This window comes from Pholcus phalangioides, unplaced genomic scaffold (genome assembly GCF_987345545.1).
Source record: "Pholcus phalangioides strain wild (caught in Gottingen) unplaced genomic scaffold, Ppha-v1.0 ptg000004l_1, whole genome shotgun sequence".
NCBI lineage: Eukaryota > Metazoa > Arthropoda > Arachnida > Araneae > Pholcidae > Pholcus > Pholcus phalangioides.
Genome location: NW_028301597.1, coordinates 51,453,748 through 51,479,749, shown reverse-complemented (window position 1 = coordinate 51,479,749; position 26,002 = coordinate 51,453,748). Strand labels below are relative to the sequence as shown.

Genomic DNA, 26,002 nt, shown 5'->3' with positions numbered 1-26,002 from the left:
GACGCCACTGTTGAGCACCAATGGAAATTAGCAGAACGGGTGAAAGCGTCCCAGAGCTGATTCAGGAATCAAAATTTCCTACACGTAACTTGAGACGAGCTCCAACCATCGAGCTTTACTGGAGGGAGCATCCAGCCGCCGCGACGGCATAGACATCAAATGCAAGGAAATCACGTGACTCGGTGAAAACACAATTCGTGCCTGACAATTTGTTGATACAAATGCACAGTTTAATTCTGGAATTATTTCTTTCATTAATTTTGGAATTATCACTTTCATTAATTTTTGGAATTATCACTTTCATTAATGCTGAAATTATTTCCTTCATTAATTTTGGAATTATTACTTTCATTAATTTTTGGAATTATCACTTTCATTAATGCTGAAATTATTTCTTTCATTGATTCAGAATTCATAATTCATTAATTCTGGAATTATATCTTTCATTAATTTTGGAATTATCACTTTTTCATCAATGCTGAAATTATTTCTTTCATTAATTCTAGAATTTTTCTTTCATTAATTTTGGAATTATCACTTTCATCAATCTGAAATTATCTTTCATTAATGCTGGATCGGGTTATCGCTTTTAATTATTTTGGAATTATCACTTCATTAATGCTGAAATTATCACTTCATTAATGCTGAAATTACCTCTTTCATTGATTTTAGAATTATCTCTTCCATTAATTCTATAATTTTTCTTTCATTAATTTTGGGATTATCTCTCACTTTCATCATTCTGGAATTATCTTTCATTAATGCGGAAATTACCGCTTTCATTAATATTGGAATTATGTCTCTTTCCTTCATTCTGGAATTATCTTTCATTAATTTTATTATTACCTCTTTCATTAATGCTGAAATTACCTCTTTAATTAGTGCTGAAATTATCTCTTTCATTAATTTTGAAATTATCACTTTTATCAATGCTGAAATTATCACTTTTATCAATGCTGAAATTATCTCTTTCATTAATTCTGGAATTATCTCATCGATGCTGAAATTATTTCTTTCATTTATTGTTTTAAATTCCTGTGGATGTGCCATAAGAAAATAAAGGGGGATTGTGTTTGTTTTCACCGAGTCACGTGATCTTCCAACGAAAGATGTCGGGGGAAACCGTTTTCTCAGCATTGCCAAGGATGAGACCACTGACGTCACGATCTCTCCAGTAATATAAGCTCGCATCTCCCTTCAAACATCGGGGATAAATGCACCGAGTGATGAGAATATTCCTTACTTTTTCCTGCCCAGAAGGTTTTTTTTTTTGGTTGTCATTGTTGTTGTTTTCCCATCAGTCGTGGTGATGGTTAGCGGAGTTTGCTAGTGACCTCCCTTTATTTCCTCGAAAGAATCGCGTGTATTTTTTCCTGGTGCGAATTCATCGGAAGGAAAAGATGTCGATGTACATTCGCTGTCTCTTTGGACCGCGTCTATTCAGGCTTCATCGCGACGACAACCAATCGGTTTGTTCGGGCTTCTCTGTTTTATTTGTTTACATTAAAATTGTCTCCCATTATATCCATAATTTACACGCTGAGAGAATGGCTCATTTTTCCTACTTGCGCAATACCTTTAATTTATTACGTCATTTCCCTCCCCCCCCCCACTCTTTCATGTATTTACGTGAATTTAATTGAAAAGTGTCAAATCATGAAATCGAGTAATTGCTGAGAAAGTCTCTAAAAAACACCACCCTTAAAGTTGTCTCTATGACTGGGGTTCCTAACATATAGCGGTTCGCTTATATATCCTTTGTGTAACTAAGATCAAGTCCACGGACCCCATGTCAATGAAATAATGGCCATAGACTCCTTTACAAAACTACAACTTACTACTCCTTTACAATTCATCATATTTTTCGGGTTTTCAGGTCAACCCGATAGAAATTTTTCACCTTTCAAAATTTTGTTTGCACAGGTGGCAAACTCTTTCAAGAAAATCTTATTTAGACGTGAAAAAAGCTGTTATCTACAACTTCTCCCCCAACTTGCATTTCACTGTTAAGGTAAACTTCTCTCCCACCCAATAGGTATGTCCTCGCTGGTGCGTCTTCTTTCAACAGCTTTCAACTTTCAATCTCGTTTTTTTTTCCTTTACCGCTGAACTCTATCGCATGCCTCAAGTGGCGTGCCTTTCTTCTGTCTTCACCTATACGGCTAAACCTTTCAATTCAGATGCCGATGCAACTGTCGCAGTGGATGCAATTTCCACATTTTAATATGAAAATATGTGAGGGAAAATTGCTCTATAAAAGACGGAATATATAGACGAAATCATTCTCAAAATTGCTCAACTTCGGAATAAATTAAAAATTAAATCAAGTCGTTCGTCAACTTTACCCGAATATAGTCGAGTCAAAGAAATTAAGAAAACTGTATACTTCTATTTTGCTAAGTCGTAATCTAATACGTATTTAAATAATTTTTTTCGTTAAAAATTATAGTCAGCGCAGCATTATTTTTCTCAAATGTTTATTCATACACCAAAGCACTGAATCCGTGGTAATAGAAGTGAAAAACTTGAAATTTCCAAATTAAATAATTTTTTGTAATAAAAAGTAGCAGAATATGATAGCCCAAGATGATCAGATTTAAAATATTTTCGCACACAAATCTGAATATCAAAAGAAAATTATTTAATATGTTGTTTCAATCAATTTTTAAACTTGAAATACCGTATTTTCGACAGTCAGTAACAGAAAATTTCTCTTGATGAGAATTTCTTGTGTGCTCATCCCTAAACTCGGCATGCTATTCGAAAGGTTGATCCTGCGTACGCTTCTGGTTGCACCTCTAATAATATTAATGAAAATAAAATCTCATAAAACTACAGTTTTTGAGAATATAGCGAAGATTATTATTGCGCTGAAGGGCACAGCCTGTTCCTCATAAAGTTGGGCCCGTGCAAACATTAATCTTTTCCCTCCCCACCCCACCCCCCTTTTATATAACGTTCTTTGAGGCAACTTTTTTCCAGTCGCAAGCGCAATGCTTGTTCCCATCATCAAAAAGGGTGCACCCTTATCAAGTTTGGCATACGATTGCTTGAAATCAGGATGATTTTAATCGTTGAATGTAATTTGAACAAAGTGTTCAAATTGGGACGTTAATCAAGTACTCGCAAACATGAAATCGGACACGAGCATCAAGCACTTTGAAAGCACCACAGTGCCTGCAAGCAGCAGGTTGAATATGTCTGCTACAGATTACAATTATGTAAAAAGTTTACATAATTACTCTCAAATTAAATTCCACGTTTGGAAATATTCTACGGAAAGTAAGGTTAAAAAAAGTAAAGGAAAGGAAATCCAAATTTGTGGGCCTCCGGAAATTGCAAGGGCGAAGGACACTTGCCCCGTTTGCCCATGCAAGAAACAGGCACTGGTAAAGGAGTCTTGCATCCGGTAAGGGTGATCCTCCAACAGTTGACTAAGTATTATTCGTGTGCCGCCACGAAATGTTTAGAAAAATGTGGAGTCAAGAGTTTCAACAGCACGGTGGACCTCCGATGAAAGTGATATTCGGAGGGTGTATCAATTTCATATACTTTGAAGAATCATACCATTAGATCTTATTATCATAAATAGCCCTCCAACACATCTGGTTAAAGTTCTCACACCGTGTCTGGATTGCCCCATGCATCGAGGTGGCCCCGCGAAGAGCTCATGAATTATTTTATAATTACACAGCAAACCTCCGTAACGCGAGCTCTTCGCAAAAACATGAAAAAGAAATCGACCAGCATTTTAATATGAAATTCTACCAAAAAAATAATTTTCTAGACAATCATTTAATTTATAATTTTACAATTATAATTACCGTTAATTTAAATTTACCTTCAATAATATCACGTAATGCACTACGTGACCTGAAGTCTTCAAAAGTTTTTTTTTGTTGACATCATAAAAATCGAGAAAAACTTATGAAAACAACACTGAATCTTCACGAAAAGGAAAGGGAAATTAAACGAAAATCCAAACCTGGTGGAGCAGAAGGAAAAGGAATGGCTCTTAAAAATGGCCGCCTTTCAACAAGTTTGAGTCACGCCTGAGTGATTTACGACACGCTTGATGACAGGTGTGCCAGTGGAAAGCGCATTGACACAGAAAAAACGCACCAGTGTAGACATAGCTAATGAGACTTTCTTTAAAGTGCAATGAAATGTCTCAGCCAGTGATGATTGAACTTTCGAGGCTCAATTATTACACATAGCCCCCTTACAACAAAGGCTGATCGGGCTCTAATTTCAGGTTCCTATTGTTCCCACACACAAGTGAGCATGTTGGAAAACCCATATTTTGTCTCTGAGGTAGTTTTCTCTTGTTAAAGGGGGGGGGGGGAATCTAAATAAAAGATTGGGTGAAATTGAAGCCCATGCCTGCATTCAAACGACTTGAAAACATTCTATAAGGTACAAAGTTGAGATGACTGTGTGGCTACAATGCAAAGATAATTTTTGAAAGAAAAGTCACATTCCTCAGCTAGGAATCGAACCACCAACTTCTTACTGTCTGGGCGAGTGCTTTACTATTAAGCTATTTTTTTTTGACTGAACAGGACTGAGCAATAGACAGCCTCCCAACTCAGCGATAGCTTGCAGCAACATTTGTCCCCAGATGGCAACGTAAATGAAACGATAAACCTCTCAGTTTACATCAAAGATTGCATGAAATTGAAGAGTCATTTACGCTACCTCTCATAATATAGTGCCTGGCTCTCAAAAGTGAAATTCATTGTAATAAGATATGTGGGTTATGCCCAGGTGCACCTTGCATAAAAAAAACTGCTCTGATGAAGGCCCGTTTTTCTAAAAACAGTTATTATTGTTGTCACAGCCTTTTATACAAGATCCTAGATGCTTAACACAAGTTCCTTTGATAGGCTGCAATTTGATCTACTCAGGTTGGACATTTTTCTAGTCTCTATTGCATGTTGCTTGCCTGGAAAGAAAATATTTTGTGACATCTTCATGCACATTTATGGGGAAGTTCAGCGAACCATTCAAGGAAAACTCGAAGCACTTGGATGTAGATGAGCCATTAAGTTATTTTTTTAAAGCTATAAAAGCCATAGCCTTTTTTTTTTTTTTCACAGAAATGGTTGTCTGTATTTTAGTTCATATTGAATGTTGACTTGTGTAAACTAACACTTGGAAAATAACAATATTTTTTTTTATTCTTCCTCCAGGGACGACCATATGAAGGGAATTTCTTGGAAAGCTTTTGTGATGGTCTCATCAAAACTGCCACGTTTTCGGTAATTTTCTATGAAGTATTTTCTGTGGGAAGATAATTGTTTTTGTTCTTCTTTTAAAGGTCATCGAAATTTGAGTTTTGTAAATTGAAAGATTATTTGATTCCAAATACAGTCAACGCTCGTTATAGCGACCGTTCCTTTACAACAACCAGTACGATGAGTCCCAAATGTTTTCATAGAACCACTATCATATATGATGAGAGCAGGCAGACGTACAACATGATGCTGAAGTAACATGAAAAATTCAAGCATTTCCATCTTTACTTCAGAAAATGTAAGACAGATGGCAGCATATGAACATAAAGCAAGTCTAACTTGGCAACGCAAATATGTTAGGGCCACACATACGCTCAGAACACACATTCCTTCAATTCGTTAGTAATTCTGTAGAGGAATGTGTATGCATGTGCGGTTAAGTAGTAGTAAAATTTCATTGTAATAAGATATGTTTCACTTTCTATACAATGACTCTTCCACTACAACATCCATTTTTGATGGGACGAAGGGATGATTATATCAAGCCTCGGCTGTAGCACAATTTCCTTGGTTTTGTTCAGTCTGTTCCGATTTTGTAAATAATGATTCTCAGTGGAGTCACTTTGTCATGCATAAAAGCTTGGGGTGTTTAAAACAAGTCACAAAACCGACAGCAATTGCTGTAATGCTGTATTTGTCTTGTAAACGAAACCACTTTCATTTTTTCATTTTGCATGGCATAGCTCCCAAGTCTCCTGAATTTCTACCGTAGGTACTGACCTGAAGAAAATATTAGGGGCTGAAAGTTTCTGGTCATCACGTATGTTCAGGACTCAAGCGTGTATGCAAGAGCGTGAAGGTGCATTGCATTGTTTTTGAAGAAATTATTGGGGGGGGGGGGCTCAAATGGCCTCAGTCCCTAGATTCCAGTGCCTATGATCTCCACTCCATGTTCCAGACTCCCAAAAAGTTTGTATATCTCCCAAATGTTTGATCGTGATTGTAAGAAATTCCTACTTTTTTTGTTGGTGGGGGGGGGGGGGGGGGGATTATTTCCGAAGATATCTAAAAAAAAGACTGTTCCATTTTTAATCCCGATATCACAAGCTCGATGCATTTATTCTTGAAAAATTGCCTCAATTGCATCACATCACAAAAAATATTTTCTGGGGGGGGGGGGAAAGACAAAATTTGCCAATCAGCCAGCATCAATTCGGCCTTTTGACATTTGTAATTTGCTAGATGACCTGTAGTTACTTTGACTCTATGTCCTGTTTTAGGTTTGATGGCGGTTTTTTTTGGTGTGATTTGATTTCAGAGTAGTAATGACAGGTAATTTTACTTACTGGTTGGCAATGATTGGTGACTTGAAGCATTTGGTGATGACTTGCATTATGTCATATTTTTGCAAAGGGGAAAAATCAATATACAATTTTACTAAAGTTAATGAGAAATCCCTATATTGTATTTCAAAAATCCCTTTTATATTTATTTTCAAGAAAATTTCTTTGATTGAAAAAATGGAATAGAATTTCTATAATTTTCCAAAAAAATGTTTGTGCGCCACTCCTGACACTGTGGCGTGCCACGAGTTAGTGTTCTGTACACTTTTCTTGAAGTCCTTCAAGTTTTGTGACATACATCACAGTTTTTGATCATCAAATGCATCCTGCTTTTCGGCTGGTGGCATCAAATTTCACACTTGTCTGGCATTTCAGCTTCGTGATTATTATAATGATGCTGGGTCAAAAATATGATACTTGCCTACTGTATTACCAAACCAAATTCAAAATGATTTCTGATGTATCTGTATTTAGTTTCTTATCACAGTGATGTATAAAATTTTTATTTTTCGAAAAACAAGTTCTCTAATTATTTTCATTTCTTTTTATTACAGATTTCCATCGTGTGGTCACTCAGCTTTTACGCTTGTCCCATAATTGCAGGCTGGATGTACAGGAAAGGTTATTAGAGCCTTCTTTTCTTTTGAAGTATAAAAATGCGTGTGAAATACAGTCAAATCCCTTTATAATGAACTCCAAGAGACCGTAGAAATCACTTTGTTATAAAAAAAATTTCTTTGTAAAGGAATTCCAGCTTTTTGTATTGTTTGTATGTACACTTATCTGGAGAATTAGAAAAGTGTTCGTTAAAATGAGATTTTTGCTATAACAGTATCCATTAAAACCGTGTGACCAAAAAATTAACTCTGTTGACAGGGTTTTTTTTTTAAACCCATTGCCTCATTGAGAAAATTCTCTTGCTTATTCTTGTTGTTTATGAATTTTTTTTCCCCTTTTCAGTTTAGCATAAATATGATTTGGTCCAATGTGCACTTGATGCCGAATATGCAATTATATAAATCATAACGTTATTTTTTTAAAATGATATTTATAACAGAGAAAAATAGATCGCTTTTTCTCAGCCCAAGATATCAAGGAAACACATATTTTCTGTATATTATGCTAAGATGAACTCGGAAAGAAAAGTCACGATGAAGGCTGGGTCATGTCTCCAGTGGTGTAGCTTGCCCGGTATGCAAGAGGACCTGGGTCCCGGCGGAGACAATATGACTTTTCTTTCCACGTTCACCTCAGTGTAATATCCAGAAAATATCTGTTTCCTTGATATTTATAACAACTATAAAACAATAAAATTATCATCATAAATGTTAAAACTGAAACAATTGAAATTATCAAACATAAGTGGAACCATGCCTTTGCCAGTAAACCAATATTCCTGGTTATCAAATATTTTAAACTACAATATCGTGTGTATGATACTGCCAAAGCCCGAAGTGTGGCCAATTCGTGAAATGGAAGATAGTTTCAGCCTAAGTCCAATTGGCAATGATTCAGTTTTTGGCCGGTCAATTCACGAAGTGGCTGGAGATCCCTGGTCAATGTTTGATGTGCTGATCCCAAATCCATTTTTTTCCACCTCTTACGTGTGATACATGGCTATATATAGGCTGTATTGCAGTAGCTCCATGTGGGCAGCTAGAAAAAAGAAAAATCAGAGAGAAAAACTATTTATGTTATAATGTGTGAACATATATAGTTTTTTCTGTCAAATTTCTCAAAGATTTTTTGATGAATGCCCATTCAAATATGGATATAGTTTGCTGACACTCATAAAAAAGTTTTTTCAGAACAAAATACACCTTAAATGCGATTTAATGGATAACTATTATTATTTTTATTAGTTTCATTCACAACTCTATTTTTGGAAATTCATTACTTCAATCAAAAAGAAGAGCGTTTTGAATGAGTTCATTTTACTGATGGCTAGAACTTTTAAAAAATGCGTTGAAAATTTGAATGGTTTTTAAAAATATCTCGCATTTAAATTTTTGAGAAAGAAAAGAATAGTTGCCAAGGTTATTAAATATTTAGCTATTTTTATGGCTTGCATTCTTCTATTGATTTATTCTAGTGTTTTTTTTTCTTTAGGTTATTTTTCTAACGAATATGCTTATGCCATGGGAAGGATCGTTGGAGCTGTTGGTATAGTTCTGCTTAGCACTTATTGCGTTAGGGGTGAGTTGGAATGAACAATTCGGCCACATTTGCCCCTCCTCCCTCGGAACTTTGCATGTGATACTGTCAGACTTCCTCTTTCCCTTCTATACATATCAAGACATGATGTTGGTGGATGAAATTTCAATCACCCTCTGTGTGCTCTTTTTTTAATTCTTATCAAAACATTTAATCTTAGTCTTTCTTTTGCTATTTCTGCCATACTAATTTATCTTACAGACTAACATATTACAGCCTAGAATGTATTTGACATCACTTTCATTTCATTTCCTGCAACTTTTTTATTTTATTAGAAATACAATAATACTATGATGCACTATCAGAGCCTGGTCTGGCTAGTTCTCTCATTGGCTGGCCAAAGCTTGAAGTAGTCAAGCTTCTGGTGTATTTTGGACTTTGGCCCCACCATTTGGTCAATAACCAAACTGGATGATCACTTTGCTTATTAGTGAAACTTCGGACATTGACTGTGGCATATATGTTTGTGCTAATAGCTTCAGTTTTTGCAATCATTAATTTATCATTAGACTAATTAGTATTTATGTTAGTTAGTGTGATAATATTATGATCTTGTGCCTCAAATTTTGTCAAAAAGAATAGCTGTAATTTGAGACTATTTTTATTGCAATTAAAAAAAACAATAGTTGGAAATATAAAATAAATTCTTTGCATAGTTCTGTACAACTATCTAATGAAATAGGATCAAGCTTGAGTATTCCAATGTTTTTTTGTGAGATGAAACTTTTCAAATCAATTGCAATAATATCTTAGATTTTAAGGACTTACATATTTTCACAGGATACAAATAACCGTATTATGAACTTATAGCTATTTATTAATATTAAGAAAGGTTGAGTTCTGGTTTGTTTCCTATTAATCAATGTAGATGCTTCTGTGACTGATTTGGTAAAATCAAATGTGTTCTGATTTTTTGCACAAACTTTGAATCTGAAATTGTAATTAATTTTTGTTCTTCATATGAAAATTATCTGACTACTTTTTTATGTTTATGTACCAGGTTTAGGAAGATTTCTGAACAATGACTATCTGCGATTCCTTGGGATACTTGATGAATATAAACGAACTATGTCAAGGAACTTGAAGGTAATGCAAATTGAAACTAATCAGTTTTTTGGACATAATAATCATAATTTTATAATTTTATTGAGGGCATGGTAGCCCAGGTCAATAAGATACTCACGTGAAGTACCAAAGGATGTTTATAGAGTTGTCGTGAGTTCGAAATTTAGGTAACTAGGACTTTTGTTTATTTCCATGAACGTGTGAAATAAAATTAATGTTGAACAGATTATTCCTGCATAAATTATCAGGGATTTCTGACAGGTTCTTTTATGGATTACATTATGTAAGGTACAATGGTGTGGTCCTTATTCTGAAACATAGTCACAATAAAATCCTATTTATTATTAGAAAGATAGCTTTCAGACCATTGGTTGTGCAAATAACAATTAATATAATCACAGTCCCTCTACTAAGGTCTTATATCTATCTGTATGCCAGAGGTAAAGGGCACTATGTCAAATTTTGACAATATTGAGATAGCAATGTTAATTTGCAGTACTTTTGTTACTCTACACATAAGTATAGGACACCATGTCCTATTTCAATAAATAACAGATATTTTTTTTATTAAACAAGCAAGCTCCATAGAAAAACACACTAAAAAAATATTTAAATGGCTCTCCTGTAAAATTTTCTTCTGAAAATATAGACTTGGAAATGTAATTTTTGCACATGCAAAATAAGGGGGAATAGGAAAATGTGTTTCATATGAAAAATCGGCTTTACAAAATATCTGCACTTGTTATCAACTTAAAAGGATTTGAAGAGGTTAGATGTTTTGTCATTGTCGGTTGAATCTGAACAGTTGCACTTGAATTGTCTGAAATCACGTTTGAGTTTCTTTTGTGTGAATTCACTTCGATCACAGTATGATGATTAAACTGTATACAAGTATTTTAAATCTCTTCTTTGTCTCGTTAATATGTTTCAAAAAAGCCATTTCTTACTTTTATAAACTTTTACATGTTGAAAGGCATTCAAATATGTATATATATATCTGTGTCTTTTACAGCACGAGTTATCAAAATTTGACTTTGAATTCAGAGAATGGCCTATTGACTTCAGATGGAATGATAGCTCTGCGTATGTTCTTTGATTATTCATTTATTTGTGGACCATTTTATAAACTGGAGTTTTATATTAACTCCTGAAATTTTCCTTTTAAGAAAATATATCTGTGAAAGTATTTCATTAGATTCTGAAGTAGTTGAGTGGTTAATTTCTTAACGATCATGAGCACGATATTTCGTTTCTGTTTGAATGTAAGAAATACATTTGAGCTCTCTCTCCCTTCCTTCAAGACTCTTCTTTCATAACCCTGTGAAAGAACATTGTCCTTTTTTTCTTCTTTTCCTTCATCTCGGCATTATCTTTTAATCTTTTCTCCCGTGCTATGGTATGATGATAAATTATATTATACATAGAGAGAGGGTTGGTGAGAGAAGAAGAAATAATGGGAAACCGCAAAAATAGAAATGGATTACCTTTTGGGTTTGATAATACGATTAAATAATCAACGTTTGGGTTTACCCAAAATTCCAAAACGAACACAGCTATACGCTTTTCAGAACTATATGAAGTTCCTTCATCAGTAGCAGAAACAAAGAAGAAAAAAGAAAATATTGAAAAACACTGCTTATAGCGGGAGTTACTCACTGTTGTAGACAAGAGTCAAATTCAAAATGAACCAGCAACAAAAGAGCAAGAGGACGGGAAAAAAAAAAAATTTTTTTTTCTTCTTTTTTCTGTCCTCTTGCTCTTTTGTTGCTGGTTCATTTTGAATTTGACTCTTGTCTACAACAGCGAGTAACGCTCGCTATAAGGAGTTTTTTCAATATTTTCTTTTTTCTTCTTTGTTTCTGCTACTGATGAAGGAACTTCATATAGTTCTGAAACGTGTATAGCCGTGTTCGTTTTGGAATTTTGGGTAAACCCAAACGTCGATTATTTAATCGTATTAATGGGAAACCTTACCTTACTTACCTTTTACTTAATTTTTCACTTGTAAATAATGCTACCACTTTTTCAAATTTATCTCTGCTAGTTCAACTGCATGTCATCCAAATTTGTTGTTAAAAACGTGTACGTAAAGGGGATTAAGCTGTAGAAATGATGCTGTTGGCACATATGCATCAGAATACTGAACAAAATTTAATCAGTTATCGATTGATATAACTTATTAATGCAATAGCACTATGTAACAGATAATGAACATATAAGAAATTGCAAGAATATTGCTATGAGCATTGCACGAAATATACTGGCTGTGTTCCTCAGTCATGAGGCATATACATAAAATAAAAAGGTGCCATCTAAAATTTGACAGTATACAACAGATTCCATGAGATTGACTCATGCAGAATTGGAGGTTTTTGTATCAGTCAAACTGGATAAGTATCTAGACAAAATGTGCATACTATTGGTGATGATGCACATCCAATTATTCCGTTGAATAGCATTTGCTCGTCAGTTTTTTGTTTGTTCCCCAGAAAATTGATTTTTTTTCTGGTTCATGTTTTAAATGTGGTTCAATCCCTAAACATTTGTTTTTTATTTGTAGTAGTGAAAAATTGATTGATTTAATCGTCTTCAAATGTAGAATTTTAAAATATGTGACATCCTTTATTTTTTTGCATTCCAGTGATGTAGGACGAATGTTGATATTTGCTGATAAGCATGATCCTGAAACCACTGGTATAATTGACAAAATTCAAAGCATTCCTTGTCATGCACTTAGGTAATTCTCTTGACTGGACATTTCTCCTTAGACATTGGAATTTTATGTGATATATTGAATTTGTTGACATTTTTCTTCTTCAAATCATTGGTTTGCTACAACTTTTATTGCAGTTATTTGGCAATTCATAGTTTTGGAAGACGTATGATATATCCAGGTTCTCTTTCACTTATCAATGCTTTGCTGTGTAAGTATAAAATATTTCTGGAAATCAATAAACTACTAATTAAGATCTCATATTTAAGTTTAAAATTTGTCTTGAATCCCTCCCCCCCCCCCCCCGTTTCTGACTTCTCTTCAACTCCAGAATATTTCTGAGCTGTTTTATAACTCTCCTACAAATTCATTATACTTTATTGTGTTTTTTCTTTTTTGCAGCTCCTATGTTGCTGAAAGGAAGAGCTAAGTTACTAGAGGAGGTATTGAACATTTTTTATAAACAAATTTTTAGTTACTATCTTCATAATTGTATACATTTTCATTTACCCCTTGATTGGCTTTTATTGGCACTCTTTAATTGACAAGCATTAAAATATCCATAGGGGAGACATTTTGAGGAGTTATACTAAGCAAATGAGGTACCCTGAATGTTATTACACGGCAACAAAAAAAAAAAATCATTCTCACTATTTAAAAAAATATATGAGATGTTGCACTTCAGGGTATTTCTGTATATGATTTACATCAATTTTTTTGAATTGTATAAAAATGCTGTTTACTGTTTGCCAACTTACTTTCCTATAATTGTTGAAGAATGCACATCAATATGTCTCTCCCATACATGGTATTTCCCTCCAAAATGAAAGGGTTAAAAATTGCTCTTGCTTGGCTTGTTAAGAAATAGGAGACACGTGTATCTTTGAGTCATTCTGCTGGTTATTATAGAAACTTGATCATGAACAGCTCACGAGTAAAAATTGAATGTTTAGGAGTTGCTTAGAAGTACCAATGCTGAAATGAGCTCAAAATATAGAATGTGTTTATTTGAAAAATATAAGAAACTCATGTTGCGCTCGAGAGAAACATTGTCAAATAAAGGGTTGAACTTATAATTTTGTTTTCAGTATTATTATTTTACTTATTTCTTGTCCTCATCATTTCGTGCCTATCATTCTATATTGCGATCATCAGTTATCAGGCTCCAAAAATGTACAGTCAGTCGAACCCTCTCATAGCACCCCCTGGTGTCACACCAAACCTGCATAGCGCCAACAATTTTCAATAAAAAAATCTTCCGTTTCTAGACTTTACACCTATTAAACTACCATTCAATATAGCTCCAGAATTCTGTGAAATAAATGGAGGTATTGAATCTGGGTCTGACTGTATGCTCTTATTCTCTATGTTTCTTGTTATGCTGGTTTAGTTTATAGATTATATTATGTTACTCAGAAAATCGAAGAACATGGTGAAGAAGAAATTAAATTAGCTGATTGTCATAATTTACCCATTTTATTTTTGTATTCACTTTCTAAATATGAATTTATAGACAATTTATGTAAAATGTAAGAAATGTTACATGTTTCATTAACTTTTATTAACATGTATCATGCATTGAATTATTAAACATACTTAATGGGATGTGTTGTCATGGTGCTCAAGGATGCAGTCTCCCCCCCCCCCCCCCAGTTTGGAAACCACTGGTTTAAAGAATTGATCAAATTTATTATGTTATATTTTTAGCTTGATGGTGAGCGGTTCAAGCTTTTGACCAGGGAAGGAAATGAAATAGATTCTGTTGTGATAGACAGAAGAGACAATGAGAATTTCCCTGAAGGAAATACATTGGTAAATACAAATGATCATATTTGACAATTTATTCTGAAAATTCTCTACTTGGGTGATAATTAGATATAAATAAGGAAAAAAAGACAATTTAAAGCTTTAAAAAGATGTTCAAATGTGTTTTAAAATATGCTTATACTTCAACCAGGCATCAATGTATCTCATAGATTTATCAGGGTTGTTTGGTTTAAACCAAGTGGTTTTTTAAAAAAACTGGTTTGGTTTTTTTCAAAAAATCAAATAAAAGTGGCCTAAATATAATTTTTCCCCTTGAAAAATATCACGTTGGTTCATTGCTAGCCAAAAAATTTTCATTCTTAGGGGTCGTTCAAGTATTATGTTATCATCATCGATGGGGGGGGGGGGTCCGATTTGCTGACTTTTGATGACAAGGGGGGAGGGGGGTTTGGATAATGCTTATGTCATCAACACCCTTTATGAAAATATGAGTTGGGATTCAGAGGGGCAGAGCTGATGACGAAATTTTCCTGACAGGGGGGGGGGGGTTCAAAAATGGCTAAAAATTGGCTTACGTAATACTTAAACGGCCCCTTACCACATTTTATATTTCTGGGATACATTCTCTCTCAGATGGTATATCTTTAGATGATATAAGTTGTTTTTTTTCCAAAAAGTCTCATAAAAGTGTCTTGAATATATATAGGCCCTATATATTTTTATACGTATCTTAGTTATTTAAAGTTATATACAGAAGCCAAAATCATCTGTCCTATTCTTACCAAATTTTCTAACCTTTGGCTAAATATTTATGCTCTATCTTTAGTAAATTCATCAATAAGGATTATATCACATCTAAATGTAGTGGTGTATTATCTTACAGGGTTTTTTTTGCTTTGCTTTTCCCTTCACAAAGAAGCAACTGTAGTGACACCATCATGCAAAGGGCAGGTGGTCTTATAATCCAATAAAGACACCAGCTGTCCCTAAAGGACAAAGACCAGTGTACACACTAGTAGTTACATTTACCTCACAGACATTTTCATTTTCTTTCCCATAAGAAGTAGCACATCTTACACTGTATATCACCTAGTCTTAATATTCAGTATTTTTTTAATACTTTCATTGTTAAGCCCAGTTAATCAAGGTTCTACTGTATAGTAGTAACAGATTTAAGAAAAAATAATCGGCTATATACAGGGTGATTATAAGTTTTCATTCCAAAACTATACAATAAGTACTGGTACGAATGACTTGAAAATTTGCATGTATACTCTCGAAGCAATGGAAATTTCTTTGGCAAATGGCAAAATGTGCAACTAGATGATGCTGTACTTGGCCAGCAGTATAATCTATTTTGTGCAACCACATCATTTCGGCACTTCAACAGCATCAGTATATGGATAGAAACTTTTTTTTATAGATGCACATTGTAACACCAGCAAAGCAGCTGCTGTCTGCTACTATTTGACAATAACAGGATGGCATGACACCTGGCCGGCAACCAGTTCACCTAACCTTAACCCTTTCAACTTCTGGCTGTGAGGGGTACCTCAAAATGTTATGAACAGTGGTCGGATTGCAAACTTTGGTCAATTGCAAGCTCCAGTGTGTCCCCCTATACGTTAGAAGTTCGTCAGGAATACTAACGTGGGAGCGTGTTTGGTTTAATAAAGATGAATTGCAAGTGCATCCACATCATGACCATAGCATACTCTTGATCTGCTGTTGAACAAGTAGTTTTGTGCTTTCACTTCATAGAACACGATGGACAACATATTTAATATTTCTTGAGTGAGTTGTAGTTATTTGTTCAATTACTTCATTTTAGTGATGTTTCCATGAACTTTGAAATCATGCAATGCTAATTAAGTTATCATTTTGCCCTGACTGGCTATCTTGGCCATTGTATGAGCAAATTTCCCATGTGTTGGATGAGTACAGTGTCGTTGAATTTTCATTTTTAAGTATATTTTTCCCCTTTCCATTGCTTCGGTAATTTAGTTATAATCACCCTGTATATTGTAAATCATTGCTAATTAATCTGCATTAATTTATGTTTCATTAAATATATTATATTCACCTAATTTTTAACATAGTTTTTGCAAAATAGCTTTCTAATTGAGCATACTAAAACTAGAGAAAACATCTTTATATTATATGGTTAATAATAACATTAAGAATTTTCAAACACAAAGTAATCCATTGAGTTACGTAAAAAATAATAAAATTACAAAAGTTGGTTTTTGTTAAAGTGTAAGAAATATTTATTGATTAATTAATATGGAAATAGTGTTAATTACATTAATAAAATTTTTATTTTAATTATTAGAAGTTTTAATGATTTTTCAGAAATTTTATTGTTTTTAATGTTAATACTATTTAAACCGGAAAAAAAATGGTTTAAACCAGGTGTAACCAGGTAAATAAAACCTGGTGAATGACCAGGTTTTATTTTCAAAAAACCCGGTTTTGCGCAAGGAGAACATTTGGCATACTCTGGTTTACCCTGGTTTTTATGTTGTTAAATCAAAGGTGTGCTAACGCTCGCAACAATCAAGCCTTTTCTGTTCCATCTATTTATTTTAGTATTAATCATTGATATTATCATGGCAATTTTTTTGGTGTCAACATTATTCAAATAATTGTGTTTGGTAGAAATCTGGATAGTCTCCGATGAATGATTATAGAAATTATTACAAGAGACTCTCTCAATAATACAGCAGTGTACTGGTTTGACCCATTCAGTAATCTGGCAATTTTTTTTAAGCGTAGAGGAAGAAAACATGTTAAAAACATGTATATACGCAGAAGTTTATATTATTTAAATGCGGTTTTTTAAACTGGCTTCCAGTAATCCGGCATACCCTGGTCTGATATGTGCCAGATTAGGGAGAGTCTACTGCAATGTTTTTCTGAAAAAGAACAACCCGTTACTCTGAGTCATTAGAGAAAAAAAAATGCTGTGTTTTCACAGAAACCAAGGGATTTTAATTGCAAAGACTGTCAATTTGAATATTAAGTAATGAAGATATAAGATGATAAAAAATAACAGTTGTTAGCTGTGAAATTTTAAATGTCTAAGATTAAACCATGAATCTTGAGTGCATTATAAATGATGTCTGGGTCTTTTATTTTGCCCTTAATCCTTTTTAAAAAATGTAGTTTTATAATATATGAAGCTTGTATGGATTGATATATTAAAGAACACATGGAGTGTCTGTGTGCTTTTGATTAATTTCAAAGTGTGAATTTTTTAAATTACAGCAGTGTTCCATTCATAGCTGAAATTTGTTATGTAATAGTTTCAGTTGTTTTACAATTACAAATAATTATTCACTTTTCTTTGTAGGTTATTTGTTGTGAAGGCAATTCAGGTTTTTATGAGTTTGGGATTACAGGTACTCCTATTCAAGCTGGATATTCTGTGCTTGGTTGGAATCATCCTGGTTTTGCTGGAAGCACTGTGCGTTGCTAAAAATTTCTAATGTTCTATTTTTTGTGTTTAATTGAAACAAGTACTTTTTTTATATTCGTTGATTATGATGCAGAAAAGCTGTTGCACAAGTTTTGAAAGAGACTTTGTTTTTTACTTTGAAAATTTTTGGTTTGTAAAACATGAAAAAAATGATGAAAGGATTTTCTTATAATTATAGAAGATAACTGTTAATATATGTTTGATTCTGTAGAAATTGACATCTGAAACTTTCAATGTAATCTACCAGCTCGTGAAACATTTTTTTTTACAATTTTTTTGAGCTGGGATTCTTATAATCACTAATACACTGTTGAAAAGTGCAATTAGTATCTGTGAGTGCAACATAGTCACTGTGAACAACAATTACTATTTAAAGTTTTGAGAAGAATGACAAGTTTATTAATTACCTGAATAGTTCTACTGGACTAGAAATAGTTTCTTCTAATAGTTTGCTGAAAATTTTGATGGCCTAGAAACCATTTGGTAGATTTTGTAATGGATGCAAATTTATCAATTCCATGGACACTGTTACTCTGTGATATATAGACTTTGTATAGTAAAAATATGGTATATACAGTAGAAATTCCATTAACTGAGCCTCTATCACCCAAGGCACATAGCCAGACCAGAGATAACTGACGTAGTGCATCCTTTTCACTGCCGCAGATCATTGAGTTCCAGTGACTAATGAAAAATTGTTGTGTTAATGGGAAGAGAAATAGTAGCAATTAGAAGATTCAAAAACCGTGAATCAATTTAGTCATTGCGGACTTGCTTTAAGAATTTAATTACAACATTGTTTTAAAGTTTTGAGGACCACAGCTACTTTATTATCCCTTTAAGTGACAATTATAAGATATCTTGCCTCCATATAAGCCTCTTATTTTAGCATTGACAATCCCAGATGGTTTGTATTTCCATTTCTCAGTGGAAAGCTTACCATATATCCCCTTAGTGTGTACCTGCTGAAAATTAGAAGCAAACCTACTTCATTAAAAAAGATATGACATTTTAAAGTGTTAATTACCTGAATACTTTTGCGTGGTTTTTAGTGACCTGAAAACTCATGGAAAGTGAGGGAAATGAAAAGTGGTTAGGGAAATATTTAAAATATGTTGTTGAAATAAGGTAAACATGCAAGAAATTGATAAAAGTTAGAGAAAATTCAAAGGAATTACCATGAGATATAGTGTTGAGAAAATGTTGGTCGAAGACGGTGTTTCTCAAAAAGTGTGTCACGGCTCCTGGGGGGTCATTGTGAAACTTTGTCAGAGGTATTGTGGTGTGTTACTTCACCAACTCTGGCCATATCGCTATATTGCAATTTACTGCCATTAATGAGATGGGTTGGAAATAAAGGTGCTGTCTATCTGTGGTCGCCTCAAGTTTGTTAGGGAAATATCTGATTTATATCCTCCTCCCTCGGGTTCGAACCCGGGACTGCAACAGCAACCTTCACAGTGGTAAACAAGCATGTTACTACCATGCCACTCGGGTGCTAATGTGGTGTGCTGGAGATATTGATTTGTGCCTATTTATGCATTAAAGTTCTTTTCTATAGAAAATATGTACCAAACTATTGAAGGGGGGGGGGGGAGAGACACACAGATGAGCCATGAATTGGGCAAGAGATAAAAGTTTGAGAACTAATGGTCTAAGACTAAAAACAACACCAAGTTGGAAATAAAATAGTTTCATGATAAGAACGTTTGAAAAAAAAGATCTGAAAATAGTTGTACATTTAAAAATAGAGATTTGACAAGCCTTACAAAGAAGATTTTATTTGGTTCAGATAACATTGTGCCGAAAGAGTTCCTATTCATGGTGTCATTTTGTTGGTGATGGCGAGGATCTGTAATAAAAGGCTGAGTTGTGAAAAATTATTCTTGTCATCCAAAGTTGGCTCAAAAAACTTAAGAAAACAAATATAAATTGTTAAGTGCTGATAAAATATTTTACCATTTTCAGGGATTGTCTCTGTTTACTGAGGTTCTTGATATATGTGGTGATCAAAGTCCTCTTTTGCTTAATTTTTATTCATGAAAAACTTATTGAAAACTAGATTTTCTTTCATCTTGTTGCAGGGAGTGCCATTTCCAGATCAAGAGGTTAATGCAATAGATGTTGTAATGCAATTTGCGATACACAAACTAGGGTTCATGCCTCAGAATATATTAATTTATGCATGGTCTATAGGTGGCTACACAGCCACATGGGCAGCAATGAATTATCCAGACATCAAAGGTTTGGTACGTTTATTTTAGCTTCACTTCTTCAGTTGGTCACTTTGATTTTTTTCTTGTTTTAGAGATATTAATTGTATTAATTGATATATTTTGAGGTTGCCTGAGTTATTTTGAGTTTCTTGGAAGTTTTTATCTGCTTCCTCACTGTACGGTAAATACCAAACCCATTAAGGTTAAGCTAAAAATTAGTCAAACCCATTATGATGACATTAGAAGACAATATGTGGTTCACATTATTTAGGTCGTTATTTCTCAAAGTGTGCATCATAGCTCTTGGGGGATGGTGACACGAGCTGAAGGTAATGATTTGTGTGTGGTTTATGCCTTGAAGTGGTTATTTTATAAGTGAAAATATCTACTAAGCTATTCTGGGGAGCTGCAGATGAGCTGTGAATTGGGCAAGGGAGTTGCAGGAGAAAAAGTTTGTGAACCACTGATTTAGAGAAAGATCTCCTCTATTATTCTCTTGAAAATACATGTAAAAGGAGAAGAGTGTAGTGTCATGCTGATCAAAAAGGGAAAATTATAAAGCAGAAATTTTAAAAAATTAATCACTGTTGGGGTTGGTTAAAATCATTATGGAAAAAAAGTTACATGTCAATATCAAGTAATAAAATACTCCTAGATATTCTAAGGATTTTTTTTTTTTGGAGAAAGAGTGTTCCATTTCTCAGATCTATACAACACATTCACATTTTTATACACAAAAAAGTCTTCAACTTATACTGAGAAATTGAATTTTCTGGATGCTATGCCAAAACTAATATTTGGAAAGAAAAGTGATTTGTCTCCTCCGGGAATTGAACCCGGTCCCCTTGCATACTGAGCAAGTGCGCTAACCGATGTACCAGACACACACATTTCAATTCCTTATAACACTCATTAGTAGTGTGAAGTGCTGAGTGGAGCCTCCCTTAACTACAGCAATTTTCGCCCCAGTTGGCATTTTTGCATTAAGAGGTATGCAGGGGTACCTGGGTTCGATTCCCGGAGGAGACGAATACTTTTTTTCCAAATATTAGTTTCAGCATAATATCCAGAAAATTCAATTTCTCAGTATATTTTGGGCTGAAAAAATACCATCTCTTAATAGTCTTCAACTTGTTGGCAAATCCAGATACTGGTAGACTGCTGTTTCTTCAACAGTTTCACTATGTGAAAAAAACTTCATCATTGTTTTTCAGGTTCAATGTATAGATTTTATTTGAGGGAGAAACAGTTTCAAACATGTTTATTGAAAAAAAATATTTATCTCAAGATAAGTTGTAGCACACTTGGGTTTTCAAGCAGCTACATTAATTGATTTATTTAAAATTTGATTTTTATCTAGATTTTTATAAGTTATCGCAGCGGTAATTTATAAGGGAAAGGAAAAATTTGAAGGTCAAGTGATGAACTATTTAAAGCTATGCTTTTTTCAAAAAATTTCAGCTTTGATTTCTCTTTCACATCCACATTTTTTTGATTAACAGAAGTTGTTGTTTCCTTTGTATAATATCTATATACTTAACTGTACTATTTTTCTTACGTACTATTACTATACTACTTAAGTACTGTTAATACAACTGCCTGCAGCTCATAAACATTACTCTGGGGAATTTCTATAGAATTGGTATGCACAAGAACCTGTGGTCTGAGTTTGAACGTACGAACACGTTCCTAAAGCACACATACGCTCAGAACACATGAGTGTGACTTTAACCTATTTATGGTGTCAGAGTTATGTGTGTTTCATGTTCTAGTGATACTTTCTTCCATCTCCCATTTTTTAAGTGAAAGTGGCAGATGCCTGAATTTTTGTATAGATTCAAAAACAGTAGAATCTCAATTAATCATGCCCCTCTATCAACTGACATATATAACATGACCGAACACTTTAATGAATTTTTGTTAATATTTAGTTATATATACGACAGATCAAAGAATAAAAAAGAAGCATGTTGAGGCAATTGGGTGTAACAGCTCATTATATTTGTAGGTTTATAACACATTTACGCTAAATTTAATATAAGGGGTTTGTTTCTGCTGTATGGGTTAATTTACTATGATGAGTTCTACTGTATACAGTTAATTTTAATTCTTTAATTAAAATTATATAAAATCAAAATTGCAATTTCACCATATAGTGTCTATTTCATAAATTTGTCATCATTTACCATTCAATATATATGCTATTATAATTTATTGATATTAACTGCATTTGTACAGACAAGGCATTTTGATCATGAAAATATAAATTTATGTATTATGTAATGTTTAAAAATACATAAATTTTCAATTACTTTAATTTTCTTTTTTTCAATCATTTGCAGATTTTAGATGCAACCTTTGATGATCTAGTGCCTTTGGCAGTAGCAAGAATGGTTCCAAGTTGGAGTAAGTTAATCTCAAAATATAATTTCATTCTCATTAACTTTATTTGGAAATTTATTTTCAGTTTTGTTATCTATTTCCCTCCCCCTTAAAAATGTGTAAATTTTCCGTTTCTTGTTGCACCAGTCTTCTGTTCTTGCTCAAACTATGTATGGGTACATAAATAATGTTTAATAGCAAAGAAAATTCATAAGGATGTCTTTAGAGGAGTATGGTACAGTAGAACCTCTTGAAACCTGGCACCCATGGGACCGAAACTTTTGTCTGCTAATAGGGAGGTACGATGTACAGTGGAACCTTGTTTATAGACTTTCACATTTTTACAACATTTAGCTTTGGTTGCAACTGGTTCCTATAAATTTTATTGCTAAAATGTATATGTTACTGTATATTAAAAGTTAACACACCGGTGCTGTGGTTATGCGCAATCACCAATTGTCTCAGTAAGGATAGTTTTATTAAATTTCACTTCATTTATCACTTCTACCTGTGGTTATACATAGTGTCCAAATAAAAATGAAAAATTTGATAAATATGGAAAAATTTATAGCATTTCTTCTCTTCATTAAACCAATTAATTATTTTTACTTGAACATGATGAGTGAAATATATGTAAATTGCATTAAATTGAATGTGAAGAAGATAAAAATGTAAAAACCATTATCATTCTTGTAATGTTAGCTTTCTTCACATGTATCAACATGTGCAAACAAAACCAACATTACCATTCAGAATCATCATTTTGGACCATAGTTATGTTCAGTTAATCAAGTAATTAATTGACAGATTATCATATTTACCAATATGAGCTTGGGATATACATAATCACTGTTGAATATGACAAATTCTTGATTTATGAACAAAAATTAATGAGTTTAGAAAAAAAAATAGAGTATGCCTGATGTTGCTGCCTGCTAATCACTAATGGGGAGTAAAATACATTAAAGCCCTATTCCATAGGATTGAGGATCGGAAAAATGTCTGTTAACAAGGAGTGTGTGTCCTTTAGGGGAGGTTTCACTGCATATTCTAAGGGTATTGGAACAAACATAACCCAGACTGTTAAATTGCCACTACTTTCTTGAAGAATCAGGCACAAATTATTCATTACTTCATGAAGTTTCTAGTTTATACACATGCAGTCTGATCTCATACATCCATTAGCATGATGAAATTGAATCTCTCAAGTCATTGAATCAGGTGGCACATTTCAAATCATCCATGATATAGTGGTGGTGGATTTTTTTTATTCTGAATCATGTATTCTGAGTCGTGTATCTTTTCATAGTGATGCAGGCAATATCATATCCTGTTAAAGCTACACTTTCATAAATTGTCTTTGCACATGAGCTTGTTTGGGGTGACATGTATTATATTCTGTAGCAGCATTTGTCACAGAGATGCCATTATATTTTTACTGTTATGCAAATGAATTTCAGCTCAGTTATCATATTTCTGTCTCTAGCTGTTTGCAAAATTCTTCAAATTTAATATAATTTTACTTACATTCTTGCCATGGGGTTATGTGAGATTCTTAAAACATTTGGCAGTAGCTATAAGCCCAACAAATTCAGCCTTTGCAGCACTAGTAATTTGCCTGCAATCAATTTCATTTATATGAGTTTGATGACTATCTGGAAAATGCATTTGAAAAACTAGTATATCTCAGAGATCTCAATGACTTGAGAGTATAATATTCATCATATGCATCACTTTTCTACTTTTAGTTGACATGATACACTCTTTCTTATTTGCATATTTCTGCTCATTTTAATTGTCTTTATGAATGTACATGTAAATCCTATCAGTGTATTTTTATTTCATTTATCAATTAAGCTTTATAAATTCTTAATCAAAACTATATGACATTTTAAATTTATTTTCTTAATTAGAACCGTTAGTTGTTCGCACCATTAGAGATTATGTAGATCTGAATAATGCAGCCCAACTTTGTAAGTAAGTATTTTCTGATAATTCTTTTGGGTTTTTTTTTTGTATAGAATACTTAATAGATATGTATGAGTATATGCTATATGTTTTTGTAGCATATGCAAAGGAAATGAAAATTATAACGGCAAATGCAGAATGTTATATCTGATGAACAAAGCCTAATGCATTCAATTTAAAAACATTTTGAATCAAATAAATCAAGCTTTGTTAATCCAAATTTGTGATATCAAGAGCTGAAATATTAATAAAAAGAAATAGCAATGAAATACTCAAATCATGAATCAATCAAGGAAATTGCTATGAAATATGATGATGGAAAAAATTGGGTTCTTTTTTTAACACCGTAAAACTGGAGATGACACTAAGTAGAAATTTTGAAAAAAATTAGTGCCCAGATTGCTTCTGAACTTTAAAAATATAGTATGTATTTTAAAAAAAAGAGATTTGTGAGAAAAAAGCTCTTAGACAAAAAGAAATTTACCTCGCGATTAGCAGGTTTTTGCTTCTCAGAGATCTCATCTCTATGTGAGGTTCTCAATTCCTGAAGTGGCTCTTGACCTACTTCCTCTGATTAATACAGGTTTACTTGTATAGGAGATTTTTTACAAAAAAACTTCCAACATAAAACTTTGAAATTTATATTTTACACTGCAAATTGTTTTCAATGAATATCATTCTGCTTTTCTGTTCTCAAGAAATATATGTTTACTTTTTATTTTACTACATATTTAAAGGACACTGATTTTTTTTTCACTTATTTATCAATTTAAATTTTGAATGTTCATAAAAAATATATGCTCTATACACTTATAAAATACATATACATATTGAATTTTTCTAACAAAATTTTTGAAAAATTTTATGTTCGATTTTTAAAATTTTTTGCTCTTGCTTTATTTTTTTTCTTTTCAAATTCTCTATGTTTTTATTTGCGTATGAAAAATAGGTTTTATAAAGAATAATATTAAGTGGTTTTTTTTGCTTAATTTTTTTTAGATATAATGGCCCTGTTATAATAATTAGAAGAACAAAAGATGAAATGATTTCTACAAGGTGAATTCAGATTATTTTTACATTTTTGAATTGTATTTATTAATGAATCAATAAAACAAAAGTTATTAATGAATGAGATATTAATGGAATACTCATGCTAAAAAATTCTGGATTCAATTCTTCAGGCCAGATATTTTCAAACCTTTGCTATATGTGGCTTCATTGTTCCTTATGGTCAAACACACTTTTTGCTTTCATTACCGGAACTATATTTGCAACTGCTATTGCGATGTACTTGAGTTGTGAAAATATTTGGTTGAAGTCTAATTCCTACTAATCACTAAGTTGTCTCAATGCCCTTTAAAAAGTTTGGCAACACCCCTGGAAGCAGTGTGTGTGTATGTGTGATGCCCACTTTGAGAACTACTATTTTGGTCTCTTGACATGATATATATGTATGCATCTGCCTGGTAGCTTGACTTAATGATAATTGTGCAGTCTTGTGATTATCCTCATAACTTTCCATGACAGGGCTCTATTTCAGGAAACCTGGGAGTCTGCTGGATTTGACTTTTTGTGGTTTTCCAACTTGGAAGCAAAAATGCCTCATTAGTAAAAGCCAC

At 33.1% G+C, this 26,002-nt stretch overlaps 1 protein-coding gene across 2 annotated transcripts in view; it reads left to right on the top strand.

The window, feature by feature from the left end:
• Positions 1-1,257: 1,257 nt before the first annotated feature.
• The window catches only part of LOC149087817 (phosphatidylserine lipase ABHD16A), a 37,140-nt gene continuing 12,395 nt past the window's right edge, over positions 1,258-26,002 (top strand). The window contains exons 1-15 of one of the 2 annotated variants that reach the window (XM_089231726.1): positions 1,258-1,469; positions 5,193-5,261; positions 7,135-7,201; positions 8,690-8,776; positions 9,795-9,880; positions 10,872-10,942; positions 12,501-12,596; positions 12,710-12,783; positions 12,975-13,015; positions 14,280-14,384; positions 17,692-17,805; positions 19,902-20,066; positions 22,376-22,439; positions 24,329-24,392; positions 25,383-25,439. In XM_089231726.1, the coding sequence (XP_089087852.1) occupies positions 1,401-1,469; positions 5,193-5,261; positions 7,135-7,201; positions 8,690-8,776; positions 9,795-9,880; positions 10,872-10,942; positions 12,501-12,596; positions 12,710-12,783; positions 12,975-13,015; positions 14,280-14,384; positions 17,692-17,805; positions 19,902-20,066; positions 22,376-22,439; positions 24,329-24,392; positions 25,383-25,439 (1,229 nt within the window). In that variant the 5' untranslated portion in view covers positions 1,258-1,400. The remainder of the gene's footprint in view (positions 1,470-5,192; positions 5,262-7,134; positions 7,202-8,689; positions 8,777-9,794; positions 9,881-10,871; positions 10,943-12,500; positions 12,597-12,709; positions 12,784-12,974; positions 13,016-14,279; positions 14,385-17,691; positions 17,806-19,901; positions 20,067-22,375; positions 22,440-24,328; positions 24,393-25,382; positions 25,440-26,002) is intronic. The other variant, XM_089231727.1, reaches the window with a different exon arrangement.